General features: G+C 46.9%; 1 protein-coding gene across 2 annotated transcripts in view; it reads left to right on the forward strand.

Annotated features, from left to right (window-relative positions):
• ALPK3 (alpha kinase 3) overlaps positions 1-20,947 on the forward strand; it is a 44,740-nt gene that overhangs the window by 13,749 nt on the left and 10,044 nt on the right. For both annotated transcript variants that reach the window (XM_036306272.1, XM_036306273.1), the window contains 4 exons: positions 5,759-5,876; positions 6,452-7,682; positions 17,698-19,780; positions 20,780-20,927. In XM_036306272.1, coding sequence (XP_036162165.1) covers positions 5,759-5,876; positions 6,452-7,682; positions 17,698-19,780; positions 20,780-20,927 — 3,580 coding nt within the window. The remainder of the gene's footprint in view (positions 1-5,758; positions 5,877-6,451; positions 7,683-17,697; positions 19,781-20,779; positions 20,928-20,947) is intronic.

The following is a 20,947-nucleotide window of genomic DNA, read 5'->3' on the forward strand; positions in this document are numbered from 1 at the left end:
TAACATGAGTCTGACTTACAGAATCTTGGGACACTTTATTGAACACTTCCAATGTCATCAAGGGAGTAAGCTTTTCCCTGCTTCAAGCCCAACCTAAAGGGGCAAACTTGTCTCCCCTCAGTCTCCTGAGACCGGCTAGGGTTTTCTGTGTAGGAGCCCCTACCGTGCTGAGATCTACAACACCATCAACAAGGTTGTAAGATTTCCAGGATTCTGTATCTCTAACCTCCATACCCTTGTCCATTATTGTACGTAACTCCCTCTTCCCCCTCCTCACCTCCACGCATACAAACTATCTCAGGTTACCTGGGTTTTATGCAGCAGATTAGGAAAGATTTCTCTGTGATCACCATAGTAAAACTGTAAATAAGCCATTTCCAATTAGCAATGAGAAAAGAGAAAATGTAGACTGTAGGAGAGGGGGAAGGGTGATGCAGAAACATCAGAGAACAAAAGAAACAGGGTTAGAAATCAGCTTTCCAAGAGGGGAGGGAGGTAGAAGTGGGGAAAGGGGGGATACATGTTGATGGAAGGAAACTTGACTTGGAGTAGTGAACACACACTACAATATACAGATGAATTGTATACCTGAAACCTATATAATTTTATTACCCTATGTCACCTCAATAAATTCAATTAAAAAAATATTGGCTCTCCACATATTGGAAAGGTGGGTGGTGGTGGATGGGTGGATGGCTGAGATTGGTCTGTGTGTGAGACTGGCATGGTAATCCTGGCTCGTTTCCATGGAGACAGTAATCACAGTTGCCTCTCTTCCTCCACCCCGCTGGTAGCGTTTTTTATACTAGGCTGTGATGAGTCAGCCCCTGCCAAGAGCAGGTGATGCTTTCCTGGTGGGTCAGAACCTAGTCCAGGTGAGAGAGAGGCGGCTGTGCTGGTTCCATGTGGGCTGACCTGTGAGGGATGCCCTTGGAGGCTCAGAGAGGAAAAGTTTTACCCTGAGATTCTTCGTCAGAGTTAACACGTAGGAGGATAGCGGACCTTGACTGGTCCTTTTGCCTCCTATCTCCCCCGGGAGCCCCTCAAGCCAGAATGCGACTGCCTTCCCTGAGGCTGTCTAGCCCATTGCTGTCTAGCATGGTGGCCTCCTTCCCCACTCTCCTCAACACTGTTATAGATTCAATGTTGGGGTGTGTGTGAATGTGTGTGCACATATGTTGGGGCAAGAGGAAGAGGAAATACAGGCTAGATGGAACAAGGGACTGAGCCTTTAGACATAACCAACCAAGTTCCTGAAGAAACTTATTAGAGATGTCAGTCTAAATAATGACTACTGGTGCAGAAACTTGCATATTGGTCCCAGAATCACCAGTAGAAAGATCGTTAGAAAAGGAAAAAGGAAACCAGGGCTTTGTCATGGGCCAGCTATGTGACCCTGAGTAAGTTTCTTAGTTTTTTCTGACTCTCATCTTTTCTTTTCTTTTCTTTTTTTCTCCATATAATAGAGATTAAAACACCCGCCCTGTTTTATGGAAGAGAGGGATTTGAATTTTGGCTCTTCTACTTAGCAGCTGGATGAATTTGGGTAGGAGCCTTCATTTCATGGGCCTTGATTTTCTCTTCCTCAAATTGGGAATTAACATTCTTCACAGGATTTTTGTGAGGATTAGATGAGATAATACATGAAAAATGTTCAGCTCAGTGCTTGACTCAAAGTAAGTCATGAGTAAACATTAGCAATTGTTTTCACAAGATTGTCCTGAGGGCCAAATGAAACTCTGTACTTGAAAGCTCTTTGAAAACTTGAGATTTACATTCATTATGACTCTTGAATCTGAGCTTCTCCAAACGGAATGGTTGGGAGGAGGCTGCAAGTTCCAAGTTGGGTTCCAGACTCGGGTCTGCTGGCTGTGAAGCAGAAGTCACAGGGTGTGACAGGAAAAGGGAAGGCCACCGGCTCCAGTGCCTCTGTGGGCACACACTTCAGCATGCACGTGTGTGCAGCAGGGAGGGAAGGATCTCTCCTGCTTTTGTCTGTTTTAGAATACAGTTCATATTATCCAGGGACAAGCCATGTTTTCTCCCCAATTAAAGTTGTTTCCAAAACTCATGGTTGCCATGGAGCTCTAAGCTGTCAGGTTGGTCCCACTTTGTAAAGAGGCACAGTGGGCGGCATGGGGGCTTTGGCCCCAGCCTTGAGGCTGTGGAGTTCAATCAGTGTCCACCTTCTTTCCCCATCCCTGCCCCCTTGCTCCAGCCTGGATGGACTCAGATGCCCTGATGCCGAGGCCCTACTGGTCAGGTCATGGGGCAGGGAGGCTCTGAGCCGGGCCCTTGTAGGGATGAGATCATCCCACAGGATGGTGAGGGCACCAGTGCTGGTCCTGGCCATATGCATAGTGATGTAACCAGCGGCTTTAGCTCACAGTGGAAACATGGGGTTCACTTTACAGTCAGGGCTGCCCAGAGTTTGTTCCTGGCCAACCTGGCTGCAGCCTTGCCTCTCTTGTTCCCAGCTTCTGTACACAGTTCCAGGGTGCCCTGTGCTTCCACCACTCTACTCTCCCCCCCACCCCTACTCTACTGTTGTGTTCCTTTGTCAGGCATGCCCTTCCCGTCACCTTTGGTTTGTTTGTTCACTCATTCTCTTACTTATATACTCACTTATTCAGCAGGTTTGATGAAGTGACTGCTGTGTACCAGGCACTGTCTTCATTGGAGGGGATATAGCAGTAAGGAAGACATGATTCCTGTCCACATGGGACAAAGTCAAGGAGGGGAGGAAGACAAGGAAATAGTCAATTACAGTGCTGTGAAGGGCAAGTAAAGAGGAGGTGGGATCCAGTGTGGGCGGCCCACATTTTCTGGCCTACCCTTCAAAGCTAGTTCAAAAGCCACTCCTACCATAAAGCTGTTCCTTATTCCCCAGCCAGGAGTGCTTGCTCCCTTCTCTGCACTCTGAACACTTAATGCATTGCTTCATTCATTCATCTATAAATATTTAATGAGCGATTCCATACCAGGCACTATTCTAGAAACTGGTGACACAACAGTGAATAACATAAGTCATGCAGCTGATATTTCCATGGGCAACCTGGAGAGGATGGATGTAAACTAACGAAGTCATAGTGTATAATATGTCAAGTATCCATGCATTCTGTGAAGAAAGATTAAACGGTAAGAGGATTAAGAAGTGCAGGGAGAGGCTTCTCTGAGGAAGTGATGTGAGGACAGACAAGGACTTGCAGTGTGATGTTCACATGGTGTGTGAGAAGGGAGCCTGCAGCATTATGGGCTGGAGTGCACTGGGCAAGGCCAAGTGGTAGGAGGTGAGGTCAGTGTGCTAGTGGGCCCCAGATCAGGAGGCCTTAATGAAATGGGAGCTATTGGGGTGTTTTGAGCAGACAGGCGTCATGGACTGACGAGAGAGGAAGGGAGAAAGAGAGCGATAGAAACATCAGTGATGAAAAAGAATTATTGATTCGCTGCCTCCTGCAGGCTCCCTTCTGGGGATCGAACCTGCAACCTGGGCATGGGCTCTTGACTGGAATTGAACCAGGGACCCTTCAATCCACAGGCGGATGCTCTATCCACTGAGCCAAACCAGCTAGGGCCTGACTTTATTTAAAAAGGCTCCCTCTGGTTGCTGTGCTGAGAATGGGTTGAAGAGACCCAGGGAGGGAGTAATGAGAACAGAGAGGAGGTTATTGCAGAAATTGAGGTGTGAGATGATGGTGATAGACCAGATCAATGGTGAGAATGGCAAGAAGTGATCAATTCTGGTTATTCTGAAGGGAGGACTCTTAGGTTTGTCTGATGGAGTCGACATGAGAAAAGGAAGGAATAAAGGATTACCTCTAGGCTTTGCCCTGAGCCAAAATAGAAGGGTAGAGTTGCCATTTACTGAGCTGTGTGGGAACTGGCTTGGGAGAGAGAATAAGGAGCTTGGATATCAGGTGAGAAACAAGAACTAGGAGTTCAGGGGAGAGGTCTGGGCTACACATATAAATATGGGAGTCATGAACATATAGATATTTAAAGGCCACTGGATGGGATTAGATCCCCTAAATTATTTGGAGAAAGAATGGAAAATGGTTCTGAGGCCTGAGCCTTAGGACATCTCACATTTATAGGCCTAGGTGGTGAGGATGAAAGAGATTAGGAAAATCGGCCAGTGAAGCAGGAAGAGCCCTCGGAAGGACCAGGTGAGGAGAAGGTTTCAGAAGGGGTGGGTCAATGCTGATAGATTGGGTAGATAAGGCATAAGAATTAGCAGTGAATTTGGCACTGTTTGAGTCACAGGTGACCTGGACAAGAGCAATTCTGGTGCAGTGGTGGGTACAAAAGCCAGATTCGAGGAGAGAATGGAAGATCAAGTACAGACAAGTCTTTCTAAGTTTTTTTCTGTAAAGGAGAGAACAGAGAAACAGGGGCAGGAGAAGAAGATTGGGGTCAAATGAAGTTCCTTTTCAGAAGGGAGACAGTGCAGCAGGCTGTGTGCTGATAGCAATGATATAATAGAGAGGAAAAGTTTGGTGATACAGGAGAGAACAGAACAATTGTTGGAGAGATGTCCCTGATGAGAAAGGAAGTGGGATCCAGTATGGGCAGCGTTAGCAAGGCGTGTGGGCAATTTATCCATAGACAGTAGGGCAGGGAGAGCAGGTGTGTAAGGACCTGTCTTATCTTGTTTTGCTGTGCAATAGGTTCCCTGAGAGCAGATACCCTGTCCGTCATGCTTCTCTGTCTTCATAACCCTCACTTGGCAGTCAGCACATAATATATATATTTGAGGGGGTTGTACATTAGGAGTCTTTGTTTTCTAGTAAGTATTGCAAATCTATTGTAGTTAGCTGAATTCATTGGTAAGGCTAGCCAGGTTTTTTTATGAAATTGACTGGAGGGTGGCCGTGCCCAGGTAAGGAATGGAGCCAGTATTTGGAAGGATGTTGGGACTCTTTCTCTGGCTCCGAGCTCTTATTCTGTCCTGAACATTGAATTCATTTTTCCATCTCGCTACAGACCAGTGTAGTCTGCTTCTCAGTCCATGTGGCAGAGCATGGTTGTACCCCTTTGAAGTTATATTTCCAGACAACAAGGGAAGACTGTCTCTTGGTCCTAACTCCCAAATCCTAGGTCAGTGATTTGGATTAGATTAGCTGATTGGGTGTCTGTTAGTGGACCAGTCAGCTATGTGACTCTAATAGTTAGAATCTCTCCTTGTGGGTAGACCTGGAAGTCCCCAGAGAGGAGGGGCTGGGAGGACACTTCAGCCAGCCTCACAGCAGTAGGGTAGGTAGGTGTGGATGGTTTGGTGGGTGGATGGGTGAATGGATGGGTGTTTCAGCCATGTCATCAAATAATTGCTCAGGAACCTGGAATGCAAGAAAGAGGGCTCTTGGCAGTGGTGCTGGTGTTGAGGTGTTGGGGGAGATTTCTGAGGATAGAGCCGTCATTACAGTTGAGGATGTGAACAGGCCACTGAAGAAAGGAAGCTTATTACTATCAGCCAAGGCTTTCTAGAAACTTCTTCCTTCTCTTCTTACCAGGAAGCTAGGAAGTTTCTCCTCCGTATTTGCCTTCCAGATGCTGAAGAGGAGCAGTTTTCGTCTTTGACAGGGCCTAGATTCTAAAAATACGCTCAACCATATAATAGCCCTGTTCTGCCAGCAAGCCTGGGGCAAGTGTGCCAGTCCAGTCTCTTCAGGTGGTTTGGGGGAGCCATGACATCCTGTTCTCTCATCTCACTCTTTTGAAATTGGTCTTCCTGCAGCCCAATCTCCTGTTTCCTTCTTAGGATACCCAGAGCCAGAGGTGACCTGGTACAAGGATGACATAGAGCTGGACCGCTTCTGTGGCTTGCCAAAATATGAGATCACGCATCAGGGCAAACGCCACACACTGCAGCTCTACAGGTAAGGGAGCAGGGCTTGCTCTGACTCTCTGTCCTGCTGAGGGTTCTGTGGCCCAAGTCTGCCCTCAGCAATAGAGTCAGCTGGATGAAGATGTCCAGGCAGGCTGTTGGCCTGGAGCTGGGGTTGTGTTGTTGAGTTGAACCACCTGGTGAACTGTGTCTGCCTGCCAGTGTCTGGAATCTCCTAAGGCCAGGGTGGGAGTATTTGTGACAGCCAACGAGCTGAGTGCAACAAGAGGAGGTCCTGACCCATGGAAACATTTTCCATGAGGTCTGCGGCCAAAAAAAGCTCCTGTGTCATCCTTCACAAGGGGCTGTGTGGGTCACCTGCTTCTGAAGGGAACTCTCCTGTGCCCCAAGTCTAATCCCCCTGGAACAGCATGATCTTGATCAGCTTCCATCCTCTTGCTGGCCTTAGTTTCCTCAACTATACTGAAGAGTGATGGGCGTGGCACTCAGAGCAGGACTTTTAGGGACTGGGGTAGCTTGCTCAACTCTGAGAGGCTCTGGCTGTGGGGAGTGGGGGCCTCTCACATCCCGGAAGGAAGAGTTGGCATCTAATGCTTCTGCCTCCAGGTGTCAAGAAGAAGATGCTGCCATCTACCAGGCCTCTGCCCGGAACACCAAGGGCATCGTGTCCTGCTCGGGGGTTCTGGAGGTGGGCACCATGACCGAGTACAAGATCCACCAGCGCTGGTTCGCCAAGCTGAAGTGCAAGGCCGAGGCAAAGATGCGTGAGATTGAGCAGAGCTGGAAGCGCGGGAAGGAGGTGACGGGAGAGGCCGATACTCTGCGCAAGCTCAGCCCCGACCGCTTCCAGCGAAAGCGGCGGCTAAGTGGGGCTGAGATGCCAGTCCCCTCTGCCCCCACCAGGGAGGCTGAGGACAGGACCTCAGCAGCTTGGCAGGAACGGGAGGCTGAGCCTGGTCAGCAACCAGGTTTAAGCCTGATCAACAGTTTTGCCCCTGGAGAGGTGACCACCAATGGAGATGCTGTCCCTGAGAATGGGGAGGACGGGGATCATGGCCTATTGACATACATCTGTGAGGCCATGGAGCTGGGGCCTCAGAGAGCCCCCCAAAAGGAGTCAGGGGCCAAGAAGAAAAAGAAAGTTGAGGAACCTAAGCCAGGCCTACGGAAGCCAGAGTTAGAGAAGGCAGCTCGAGGTCACCGCTCTGAAAACTGCGTCCCTAGTTCAGACAAGCCTGACTCCTGTGGGACACGGGGGCCCATGGATGCAGAGCAAATTCAGACCTGGTCCAGAGGCAGGGCTGCACGGGGGCCTGGGTCCTCAGGAGTAGAAAGCACCAGAAAGCCAGCCTCTGCCATGGGCTCTCCAGCCCAGGCCCAGAATGTCCCAGCCCCTGTCCCAGGCCCAGACCAGGAAGTATATTTCTCCCTGAAGGACATGTATCTGGAGAGCACCCAGGCAGTCAGACCTCAGGGGGAAGAAGGGCACCACACACAAAGTGGCAGGGAATCTAGAGAGATGCCCTCAGGGAAGGTGCCCAGCGAGGCAAAAAGTGAGAAGGGGCCTCCAGCCCCTGACCAGCCGATACCCTCAGCCCCTCAGCCAACTAGGCCTTTCAACAGGAAGAGATTTGCCCCTCCGAAGCCCAAAGGAGAGCCCACCACCAACAGCAAGCCTGATTCGTCCCTGAATCAAGCTCCAGAACCCGGAGCCCAGAGCTTAGGAAACGCTCCACCTCAGGCTTCTACCCAGGTGCCTACACCGCCTGCCCGGCGGAGACACAGTACAAGGGACAGCCCCTTGCAGGGACAAGCAGGCCGTAGGACTCCAGGAGAGGTAAGTGTGGTGCTGGGTGCCTGGGGGTCGCTCTGGGAAGCTGACTTCATGGAAACTCTTGCTACAACAGCTCGGCAGCCAGTGAGCAGTGGGATATTTATAGAAGGGGTGGGGTAGGGATGGAGTGCCAGCCTGGAGCAGGGGACCTTGCCCCAGCCAGTCTCCAGATGCCAGGCATGTGGGCAGCACAGCCTGACAGTGTGGGAGTTCACAGCCAAGGGGCCTGTGCCCCAGAGGGAGGCGGAGGAAGACGATATTTTTTTGTTGAGGAAAAAGTCAGTGGAGAGTTTTCTGTGGGCTTTTCCTTAGAGAACAGCTTCCTGGGGGAGACAGGAGCAGGAGTGTGCTGGAGTATGCAGTGGGGTCTCGACCTGGATGCTCATTAGAAGATTTAAAAAAGATCAGAGTTCCAGGAAATTCTGATTTAATGTGGGTTTTTATCTAAGATTTTGGAGTCGGGTGTACCTGTGTACAAATCTGACTGTCCTTAACATTGTGTGATCTTGGGCAAGTTGTAACATCATCATCATCATAAGACATACTTCATAAGGCTGTTGCAAGAATTAAGAGTGCTTAGCACAGGGCTTGGTACATATTAAGAACTAAGTAAATGACAGGAGGTATAAGATAGTACTCTGGTGGAAGACAGGTGGACTGCTTTACCTGGGAACAGGAGTGTCGTTGTTTTCTGGGGATCAGGTAGCCAACAGAGAAAAGGTGATGTGTTTTTGTTTTGTTTTGTTTTGTTTTGTTTTAAAAGGTGATGTTTTGTGTGGAGACGGGCAGATAATTGACAACATTAAGGCACTTGATGGGAGTGGGACAACATTAAGGAGTTTGATGGGGGTGGGGAAAGAGGGTGGGAGGGCTGGGATTGAGAGGATGGACAGAAAGGAGTTTGTCCTGTGTGATCACTGCTTCATGTTTCAGGGGGCAGAGGGCAGGCAGTATTTCACAGGAGTTTAGAGAGGCAGTGTTTTATAGTGGGGCAGAAAGAAGGCAGTATTTCTTATGAGTGGCAGAAAAAAAAAGTGTTTCAAGAGTAGGGGTAGTGTGGATAAGAGATGGGATACACATACTGAGAAATTATTGGTTGTTTATCTGAAATACAAATTTAACCTGGTGTCTTGTGTTTTGTTTTGCTAAATCTGGCAACCTTAAGTGGAAACAGCATTTTGGCGGGAACTAAGATGAGACTGTTTCTTGGGATGGAGGGAGCAGAGCCTGGGCCCCAGGAAACAGGAGCATCTGGAAGCAGGGCTTACAGGGGTTGGGCAGAGGACAGATGGCTTCTTGGAACTGGGAGGGAATCACGTGCGTGCGGTACAAGCTGCTACAGCACCTCAGGGAGGGCAAGGGGAAAGGGGTGCTTCATGGAGAGCAGAGAGGGGCTGCCTTTCCCATGGAGAGAACTTTTATGGGGGAAGGAGGGAGAGATCAGTTTCAAGGGTGAACGGGGGAAATGGTTTTCTTTCAGTGGATGCTGAAGTTAGTCTGTGTGGACAGTTGTTCAGAGGGCGCTAGAGTACAGTGAACCTCAAACCAGTCTGTTTAGAATCTGTTTATGACCCTCATGCTTGGTCTCAGGAGATTTTAGCAGCTGGTTTGGTGAGTTCTAATGGCCCAGATGGGGCTGCCTCATGTACTTGACAGCCCACAGGCTGGACAGGAGGGCTTCCCTGTAGGGATGGCCCTCATAGGGCCCTAGGGATTTCATTTGGGAAGTGACAGGATGGCAGCTAGGTCTGGGAGTGAATCTGGCTCCTCCACCCACAGGGGTGGGGAGCACCATAGCCAGGATCCTGGCAGGGTCCTCCTTGCCTCTCAAAGGTGAGAGGAGAGGGTTCAGGCCATGTGAGCACAGGAGAGGCTGGCTGCAGTGGTTCTGCTGTTCTTGCAAAAAGTGTGTGTGGCTTTTAGTTTTTTATACTTAAAAAATGTGAAAAATGCATTTAACATCTGTGTAAATTTTGAAGCTGTTGCTTTTTAGTGGCTGAAGTTGACTGGTTTTTCATATTTTTACAGTACCAAATCTTTTTAAAAAACACATTATATGTTGGATTATGAGAGAAACACATGGTAATAGTAGAAAATATGGGGCGAAGCCCTAAAAATTCACCTATAATTCTACCATACAGAGACGTCTTGGTATATCTACAAGTCTTTTTGCATATGTAATTTATTAGTTTTTAAATTTAATTTGTGCTGTTATTCTGGGCATGGCACTCTACTTCTCATTATTTCATGAGCATTTTCTCATGATTCCTAAAAATTAGTTGAAAAACTTCATTTTTAATGGTTGTATACGATGCTACAGTATGTATATTTTAACCATTTCCTCCATAGTGTTTATGCTTTCCTTCCCTATGTGAAGGTTAGTTAAATATTAATCTTTATTAAGAAAAATTTTATTGCTTGAATTAATTCATTTGATTTTTAAATTAATCTGGAATTGATTTGCGTGTATAGAAAAGCATCAGTCTCTAGATCAATTTTTGGTTAATTGGGTAATTTCCGCAATTATCATTTGTTAATATTCAACCCTTACCTATTAGTTTGTGATTCTTTATATAATAATTTTTATAAACATTAAAGTCTGTATATTCACATCTGTCATAATCCATTCTGTTTGTTGGTTCTTACAACAGAATGATCTTGTTTTAATTATTATAGTTTCAATTTCTGGCAGAGAAACCCTCTTATACTTGTTTAAAAAACTTTTCTTAGCTCTTCTCTCTTGTTTATTCCTGTAGAAAAACTTTAGAATCATTGTTTGAAATTGTCCAAACTCCCATATATCATTTTTTGTTTTGTTTTTACCTTGTATCTTTATATTCACCATTATAAAAAACCCCACATTTTTTTTAAAAAAAGTGATGAATTGCTCTAAGAAAGTAAGCCTATAAGAAGGAAAAAAAAGTGATGAATTTTTAACAAGGTCAAAAGCCTATTAAATACTTTCCTGGAAAACTAAAGTCAGATTTGCATTTTGGATGGTCTCTTAGTAAGACTTGCTAAATAATATATTTTTAAACAGCTTTATTGAGGTATAATTTATATACCATAACATTTACCTCTTCAAAGTATATAATTCATTGTATACAATTCAGAGTTGTGCAGCCATTGCCACAATCCAGTTTTAGAACATTTCCATCATTATAAAAAGATCCCTCTTCTTTTTTGCTGTTAATCCTTGTTCCCACTCCCAGACCCAGGCACCAATTTATCTGCTTTCTGTCTCTATACCATTGGCATTTTGATTGGGATTGCGTTAAATATAAGAATTAATTTGGAAAAAATCTATATATTAATATTTATCTTTCTCATTTGGGAGCATGGTAGTTATTTCAATTATTCAAACCTTCTTATATCTTTTTAAGTTCTGTTGTCTGCTTCATATGGGTCCAGCATGTCTCTTGCTAGGGTTAAGTACTTTAAGGGTCTCTGCTTCTGGAATATGATACCAACTGTTCCTCCCTCCTGCAGTCTGTCTTGACTTCCTTTCCTGAAAATAAGGGTTATCTCTGGCAACTCAAGTTAGGCTTCCATCTTGGATATGGATGAGGAGCAGATGCCAGAACAGAGGCCTCTTGAGTTGTTAAGACTGTCCAGAGACCCTCCCTCCAGCCCAGCCATGCTGTTCAGACAGCTCTCTCCCTGGGCAGAAGCAACCTTGCCTACAGGTATTTGGTGAATGGGAACTGGCCATTAGTGTTCTCAAAGGCTGCTTTTTAGTGCTCTCGCATGGTACCTTCTCTGAGACTGCCTCAGTTCTCTGGAGCTGAGGTACAGCAGTGTGGGGACACCTTACCTCAGAGGGACAGTATAGCTCTGCTGAAAGCCTTGAGACCTGAGTGTTTCTTCTTTAAAAAAAATTATTCTCAATTACAGTTGACATTCAATATTATTTTATCTTAGTTTCAGGTATACAACATAATGGTTAGACAATTATATAATTTATGAACTGATTCCCCCCAATAATTCAAGTACTCACTCACCTAGCACCATATCCACCTGGCATCATACCAGTGTCTCTTTTTTTATTTTAATTTTTAAAAATTTATTCATTTTTAGAGAGAGAGAGAAACACTGATTGATTTATTATTCCACTTATTTATGCATTCGTTGGTTGATTCTTGTATGTGCCCAGACCAGGGATTGAATCCACAACCTTGGCATATCAGGACAATGCTCTAAACAACTGAGCTACCAGCCAGAGCTAGAGTGTCTCCTTTTAAAAGTATATATATATATATATTTTATTGATTTCAGAGAGGAAGGGAGAGAGAGAAAGAGATAGAAGCATTAATGATGAGAGAGAATAATCAATTGGCTGCCTCCTGCACGTCTCTACTGGGGATAGAGCCTGCAACTCAGACCGTGACTTCCTGGTTCATAGGTCAACACTCCATCACTGAGCTCCATCAGCCAGGTGAGAGTGTCTCTTGAAAAACCCTGTAAGTTCCGAGGATAATGATCCCAAAATGTGGACACTCCCCTCCCATAATAAGGGCTCTTTAGTTTTAGAGAATACGTGAATATAAGTATTTTATGAGAGCATTGAAGGGAGTAGAGGTTGAGGAGAGACATGATTCTTGCCTTAAGGGATTATCCAACCAATCAAGGGGACTAGACTTATACCAGATCAAAGTCAGAGGATATGGACAAAATGCATTGTTTAATTATTTGATAACTTGGATAAGCAAATGGCAACACACAGATTGGGGAAGAAGACCAGAATTCAAAGTACTACTTAACTAGCAATTTACGCTGTTTTTATTTTTATTTTTTAAATTGATTTTTAGAGATAGAGGAAGGGAGAGGGAGAGAGAGAGAGAAACAACAGTGTGAGAGCAAAACATCTATCAGCTGCCACCTGCATGCCCCCTACCTGGGATTTAAGCCTGTAACTCAGGCATTGTACTCTGCCTGGGAATCGAACCAGCAACCATTCAGTGCATGGGATGATGCCCAACCAACTGAGCCACACTGGCCAGAGCAGTGCTTACCTTTTTTCTTTTTTTTTTAATCTAGTATTTCCTGGCCTGGTCTTAATATAATTAAAAATTCAGAAGTAAGCATCAGCTTGGACAGAGAGAGCTTCAGGAGCCCTCTAGATCAACGGTCACCAACCTTTCGGGCCTCACGGACCACCAGTGGTCCGTGGACCACCGGTTGGTGACCGCTGCTCTAGGTCAGGCTTGAGGACTAGGAAAAGGATCTCCTGTTAGTGGTTGTAGTGGCAGCAGAGGCCATAGGTGTCTAAATTTTATGAGAGGCAATATTTCCCCTCCTTCAGAGGAGCTCTGGTCCCAAGAGGGTGGGATGAACCCCTGTTTTTGTTTTTGTTTGTTTGTTTTTAGTCCTGGGTCTCTTCCTTGGCCCAAGAATCAGGCTCATGTAAGGAAGTATGTGACAGAGAGGGGTAAATGAAGACCCTGTTATGTGACAGAAAGTACAGGGGAGATCCTGGAGAGGGGGAAGTTCGGGAAAATGACTTCATAAGCTGTTTATAAAGTCCTGGACTTATTCCCAAGCTGTTCACGCATGGATCTGGTTCTGAACAGCGTATCAAAAATGTTGAGACTGGAACTAAGAGACCATCGTTCAAATCCCAGACCGGCCACTGGATGGCATACAGAGAGGACAGCACAGCAGAGGCTTTGAAAACAGAACTTGGATTGCAACTACAACCTCAGAGGCTGAAAGGAACTTATATCCTGACACAACCAAGTACATTTGCCATGGGTACATGGGATAGGAAGCCACTAATTTTTGGGGGGGAAAGGGGAGAAGAGGAGTGAACTCATAAGTCTTCATAGAAGAAAAAAACTTGAATGAGGTCTTCAAGGAAGTGAAGAAGTCCTCCAGGTGAGCAAGGAAAAGGTTGAGAATGTCCAGTAGAGGAAAAACCAAAGCGTTTATAAAATAGCACTAACTTACTGTAATTGGTACAGTAAGTTTGTGTTGGGTGGAGGAACCCAAGAGGTGAACTTGGAGAGATATACCTGCTGGGACCCTTGCTGATGGAAAGGCTTCGATGATCATAGAAGGGTTCATTTACTTATTTTCATTTTAATTTAATTTCATTGAGTATGTGTCATGCATGTGGTATAAAACTCAAAAAGTATAAAAGGTATTGGAGCCCTGACCAGTTTGGCTCATTGGCTAGAGCATCGGCCTGTGGACTGAAGAGTCCCAGGTTCAATTCCGGTCAAGGGCATGTACCTTGGTTGCGGGCACATACCCAGTAGGGGGTGTGCTGTAGGCAGCTGATCGATGTTTCTCTCTCATCAATGTTTCTAACTCTCTATCCCCCTCCCTTCCTCTCTGTAAAAAAATCAATAAAATATATATTTTTTAAAAAGGTATTGGAGAATATTAAATCTTCCCTCCTTCCTTATCCCCACCACCCACTTCCTCTTCCTGAAGTCAGTCTCCATTACTGGTATCTTGAGCATTCTTCCAGAGCTATTTTCTGTGCATTTACATATATGTGTGTGTATCTGTGTATTTTCTACATAAAGGTGGTATATGATACTTTCTAGCTCATACCTTGCTTTAAAATTTTTTTTATTGATTTCAGAGAGGAAGGAAGAGGTGGGGGGAGAGAGAGAAACATTAATAAGAGAGAATCATTGATTGGCTGCCTCCTGCATGCCCCCTACTGGGGATCAAGCCCACAACCCGGGCATGTGCCCTGACAGGGAATCGAACCGTGACCTCCTGGTTCATAGGTCGATGCTCAATCACTGAGCCATGCTGGCCGGGCTGAACCTTGCTTCTTTTTTATTTGTATGTTTATTTTATTTATTTGGAATGGGTTGTACCATAATTCATTGGATCAGTCCTGTGTTGATGGAATTTAGGTAATTTCTAATCTTTGGCTATTGTAAACTACGCTGCAATGAATATTGGCAGTAGAGACAGAGGGAACAGACGTTGAGAAACTGAGGAAGTGGGTTCAGTTGCACTCAGGAACTGATCAGCTAGGGCAGTGGTTGGCAAACTGCAGCTCGCAAGCCACATGCGGCTCTTTGGCCCCTTGAGTGTGGCTCTTCCACAAAATACCACGTGTGGGCGCGCATGTACAGTGCGATTGAAACTTTGTGGCCCATGCACAGAAGTCGGTATTTTGTGGAAGAGCCACACTCAAGGGGCCAAAGAGCCGCATGTGGCTCGCGAGTCACAGTTTGCCGACCACTGACCTAGGGTGAGAGAAGTGAAGATAGCTTTAGCCAAAAGTTCTCTTTTCATGAGCCTTGTGTGCAAAGTCAGAATTTTCTTTGTAAATTATAGACTTCATGTCCATATTAATATATCCTAATCCTAGAATATCAGAAATTAAAAGAAGTTTCTAATATATTACTAATTGCTATTTGTTGGCTCCAAGGTATTTTTGTCTGTTAATATCTTACTGATTATAAGAGAAGTTGGAGGAGTGTTTTTATTAAAATTCTTTGCTCAGTCAGACTTAACATTTGATGGCTCCTGATATTTACCAAACTCTTCTATTTTTCTCTACTCATATTCATTCAAAATTCTATATTCAGTAAAGTAACTGTAAATTTCCTAATTAATTTATATTTTCATTATATATTTAAAAAATTATTATATGATCTGTTTCCTTTGGTGTTGTGTGTGGTTCTTCTGATACTTAGAAGTGTTTGTGTATAGTAATTTATAATTAAAATTTTGATGTTGTTGTTAATCTTCACCCAAAGATATTTTTTACATTAATTTTTTTTAGTAGGAGGGAGCGGGGAGAGAGAGAAAGAGAGAGAGAGAGAGAGAGAGAGAGAGAGAGAGAGAGAGAGAGAGAGAAACATCACTGTGAGAGAGACACATTGTTGACTGGATGCCTCCTGCACACGCCCTGACCGGGTCCCAGGATCAAACTTACAACCCAGATACATGCCCTTGATGGGGAATCAAATCTACAACCCTTTGGTTCTTGGGATGCTCTAACCCAGCAGTTCTCAACCTGTGGGTCGCGACCCTTTTGGTAGTCGAACGACCCTTTCACAGGGGTCGCCTAAGACCATCCTGCATATCAGATATTTACATTATGATTCATAACAGTAACAACATTACAGTTACGAAGTAGCAACGAAAATAATTTTATGGTTGAGTCACAACATGAGGAACTGTATTTAAAGGGCCAGAAGGTTGAGAACCACTGCTCTAACCACTGAGACCACTGGCCAAGGCTGTAATTTAAATTTTATATATATGTCATTAATTATTTTATCTTTTCAGTCAGTGTCTTTTTAAATTTTTTGTAGTGGGCAAGGATAGTTTCCACTTCCTTCCCACCATTTTCCCCTTTTATTTTCCATCTCCTATTAGTCTAAAATTTTATTTCTAAGTGATTTTATTTGTATTAGTTAAACATCTTCTATTTCCATATTACCTGGCTTTTTAGCTTTGAGTAATGTCTTTGGTTCCTGGCTTGTATAGGTCAGACATTTAAGGGATTTACTCCACTTGTCACCTTCCCCCTTCCCCTTTTGTGCTAGTTAAATAGTTTCTGTATTGTCAGGGCATAAAACATTGACATTCTGATCTGCCACTCCAAGCTCCTATGGTTTTAGTCTTGGTTCTACAGTTATATATTTCATTCTCATCAATTCTTTGGCTATGGTTTTTCTAATCACCTTTAGTTGAGTGAAGTTTATTCTCTAGAAGTTTCCTCAAGCAGGGCACATATTCCTTAACTCCTTGTATGTTCAAAAATAATTTTCTTAGCTAAGCAATTTTCAGGAGGATTCTTCAGTAGTGTACTTTTTAAATTTTTATTTTTATTGATTTCAGAAAGGAAAGGAGAGAGAATCAATGATGAGAAAGAATCACTGATTGACTGCCTCCCACAGTTCCCCCACTGGGGACCAAGCCCGCAACCCCGGCATGTGCCCTGACCAGGAATTGAACCGTGACCTCCTGGTTCATAGGCCGATGTTCAACCACTGAGCCACACTGGCTGGGCCAGCAGTGTACCTTTCCCTGTTTCCTTGGACACCTCCCTTATAGGTTTTCTGCTTGCCCTCCAGGATCCTATAGCTCTTGTAGGTGGAGTTTGGGGGCTTATCACCCTAGGATGAGTCCTTTATGTACAATAACTTTTGCTGCCATATTCTGAGACCTGCTGAACGGTTTCACTATTCACCTGCTGAGCTGTTTCACTGATTATTTCCTCCAAACAGCTTTTGTTCCAGCTCAGCTGCCCAGTGTTGAATCTGTCTGCTTTTGACAATACTGGTCCATTTTTTTTTAGACTGTGAGTTTTATTTACCTCCAGTTTCATAACAGTAGAGTTTGTTTGTTTTCTTGTTTACTTTGTTGGTTTTGATGACATCCAGGAGGAAAGAGGCAGATTACTATCTTATACTACTATGTTTATGTTTAAATAATAAATCCTTTAATTAGAACTTAAATGGGTGGCATTATAGTATAACAGCAAAGAACATGGGATTTGGAGCTTGGCACACCTGGCTTCTAAACTAAACTCTGCCATTTAGTATCTGGTAACGGACAAATCAGACCATCAGTGTTTTCATATCGAAAAGATTTTCACAAAGCTATCTCATATTGTTGTGAAGAGTGAGGTGATATATAGCCTCACTTCACCCATAATCATTCTATCCAGGGCAATGAGGGACAGGAGGAATGCTCAGAAGCCCTGGGGGACAACTCCCCTCCAAATCCCAGGGGCGGGTGGGATACAGACGAGCAGGTTCTTTCAGGAAAGCAGGATTTCTTCAGGGAGAGGGGAGAAGGGCCAGGCTGGACCTGGGTGCTGGGGATTCCCTAGTCTAGATTCTGGGATCAGGGGTTGGGGTGGGCAGCTTTGGCACTTTGTCACATAGCCTTTGCCTCCCAACCCCTGTGGGCCCCAGAAACCAGGTGGCAGGATTCCCATCAAGGCAGTTTGGATAAGGTCAGAGGAGGCTGGGATGCCAGATTGCAGATCCTGAGGCCATGAGTTAAGTTCTTGCTTTTGTCCATGTGTTCTCAGGTCCTGGAGTCGCAGGCGACCATGGTTCCTACTGTATCGGCCAGCAGCAGCACTGGTATAGCCTTTGTTGGTGGCAGCACCCCCAGAAGTCAGAGCATCATTGAGCCCATGGATACAGAAACCCAGGAGAGTAGAACATACGCTGACTGGAGACATGGAGGCATGAAGAATACAGAGGCTGATGGGAAGATGCAGGTGGATGGGAGGACACAGGCAGACAGGAAGACACAGATGGACATTGTGACACAAGAAAGTGAGAGGACAGAGTCAGACAGGAGTTCCCAGAAGGATGTGGTAGCACAGGGAAGGACAGGGACACAGGCGGAAAGGACACAGGAAGACAGAAAGACACAGGCAAGTGCGAAGACACAGGAAGACAGGATACAGGAAGATAGGGGGACACAGTCAGAGGGGAGTGTACCCATAACTGTTAAAGTTCAGTCAGAGAAGAAGTCAGTGACCAACCTCAGCCCACAGTCCAGAGTCCCTGAACCCTCACCTTCAGAGGGTTCCAGTTCCCAGATTATTGCATGTTTTGAGCAGAGTCCAGAAAGGTCCTCTGTCCCAGAAAAACCTGGCTTCGTGCTCAGATCTGGAGAGGCAGCAGAAACGGCCTCTGGTAACCAAGAGGAAATGGTGCTGGGTCCCCTATCAGGGGGCCTCAGGCTCCCAGCACAGCTGCTTCCTGAGGATAGCTTGGAGCAGACGGGAGGAGGGAGATGTTGGGGGCCGGAGTGGTCAGGTCTGGTCAAGGACAAGCCAGAGGATAGCCTGTCCCAGTGCCCCAAGGAGGAGCAGCCAGGGGAGGTGCTTTCTGTGGATCGGGGAGGCTGTCCTCCCGGCGGCCTGAGCCCAGATGTGCCTACTCTGCCTTCTCCTGCTGGTACTGGCCTGACCGACAGCTCACAGCAGGGGCTGCCCAGCACCCCCACTTCTCAGCACATAAGTGCAGCTGCCTTCTTGCCCTCTGGGGACCAGGCTTTGCTGAGTTCTGCACCCTCAGTGCACCTGGGGCCTGGGACCCCCTCCCAGAATCACCCACCAGAAACCGTAGCAGCCAGCAATGAGGGAGCCTGCGCCAAGATGTCAGATGTGGAAGGGAGGCCCTCAGGCACCCAGAGCTGTGACCCTGGTCTCATAGATTCCCTGAAGAACTACTTGCTTCTCCTGCTAAAGCTATCCAGCACAGAGACGAGTAGAGGGGGCACAAAGTCCCGGGAAGGAGCTGCCCCCAGGGGTTTGGCACCCTCACCCACACTGGCCCCTACTCTGGAAGTGGCTGGTCTGAGTCCGCAGACATCACGGCGCATCCTGGAGCGTGTGGAAAACGACCATCTGGTGCAGAGTGCACAGACGCTACTGCTCAGCCCCTGTACCTCCCGCCGCATCACTGGCCTCCTGGACCGTGAGGTGCAGGCTGGCCAGCAGGCCCTGGCTGCTGCCCGGAGCCCTGGCTCCAGCCCCCTCACCGTGCCTGCCATCGTGGTAGGCGAGGAGGAGGACCCTGGGCTGACCTCAGAAGAATCCAGTAAGGGTGATGGTGAGGTTCCCCTTGAGAGGTCTGGCCTCCTGGGAACCTCTCAGGAGAGCAGTGCGGGGGGTCTGCTGGGGGAGGCAGGGGGGCAGGCGGCCTCTGGTCAGAGACCCCTCTCAGCAGAGAGCAGAGCCCAGGAACCCTCCCGAGAGGAGGAGTTCCCACAGGAGGCACCAGCAGGTCTCCCTGCAGCCACCCCTGAGGAACTGGCTCTGGGGGCCCGGAGGAAGAGGTTTCTCCCAAAGGCCAGAGCAGCAGGGGATGGGGAGGCAGCCAAGCCTGAAGAGAGGGAGAGCCCCACGGTTTCCCCCCGGGGGCCCAGAAAGGGCCTTTCACCTGGGTCCCCAGGGACTCTAGGGCGGGAGAAGCGCTCTCCTACCCAGGGCCGAAAGGCAGGCCTGCTGGAGGTGCCACAGGCAGAAGAGGAGCAGGCAGCAGGAGACCTGGGCTCCAGCCCCAAGCCCAGTGGGCTGGATGCAGAGCCGACCCTGGATGAAGGCAAGCAGGAAAGCCCGGGCAAGCTGAGGAAAGCCAAGGACCTGCTCAAAGGTGAGCAGTGGTGTGGGGACTGGGGTGTGGCTCCACAGAGAGGGCTGCCCAGCCAAGGACATTGCTGCAGCTGCTAGAGTTGTGCGTGCCTGCTAGGGATTTACAGGGACCTAAAGATATTCTTGCGTCCTAATCCCTCAGGCTTTGCAATCAGGAAGGCCTTCTTCTCCTCCTGGCTCTGCCACTTGGAGATGGTAATAGAAGCAAACTTTGTAACATTGCAAGGGGTTAAATAAAATAGAATAAATCAAGTACTCAGCACAGAGATTGACATCCACGGCATCCTACCTCTGTCATCATCATCACCATAATCCGCTCTTTCCAGACTTGTCTCATGAGTATAGAGTGGTAGGAACGGGGTTCAAATGCAGGTTCCTAGAGTTGGGGGCCTGGAATGCAAATGGAAGTTCCTCTTTTGTTTGTTTGTCTTTAATTCTCACCCGAGGATATTTTTTCCCATTGCTTTTTAGAGTGAGTGGAAGGGAGGGAGAGAGGGAGGAAGAGAGAGACAGAGAAGGAGTGGAAGGCAAACATCGATGTGAGAGAGACACATCGATTGGTTGCTTCCCATACAAACCCCAACTAGGGGCTGGAGAACCTGCAACTCCGGTACATGCCCTTGACCCGGAATCGAACCCACCAGAGCTTTCTTTGGTGCACAGCTGACACTCTCTCTACTGAGCTACACTGGCCAGGGCCAGAAGTTTCTCTTTCAGCTGCTGTCTGTATCCTCGCTGGAAGGCTCGCCCTGGCTTGTGAAAGGGGTTTTAGAGTGGGTTCTTTCTAGCTAGGATGTGTGTTTTTGGGGTCAGGGAAGATGCTTCAGAGAGAGAGGTGAGGCGCAGCTGGGCGTTGTGAAGGAGTGGGCTTATGTGGAGACTTGAATCCTGTTTTCTCTCAGCCTGTTCCAGCAGGGACACCCAAGGAAGCAGGGGCAGGGCCAGAGGGCACAAGATGGAGGGGAGGAGCTCAGTCCTCTTCCCCGTCCCCTGCTCCCAGCCCCACAGGTAATTCGAAAGATTCGAGTGGAGCAGTTTCCTGATGCCTCGGGCAGCCTGAAGCTCTGGTGCCAGTTTTTCAACATTCTTAGTGACTCAGTCTTGACATGGGCCAAGGATCTGCACCCAGTGGGCGAAGTAGGCAGGAGGTAAGCTGTCTGGAGGCTAG

This window comes from Myotis myotis, unplaced genomic scaffold (assembly GCF_014108235.1).
Source record: "Myotis myotis isolate mMyoMyo1 unplaced genomic scaffold, mMyoMyo1.p scaffold_m19_p_40, whole genome shotgun sequence".
Taxonomy (NCBI): Eukaryota; Metazoa; Chordata; class Mammalia; order Chiroptera; family Vespertilionidae; genus Myotis; species Myotis myotis.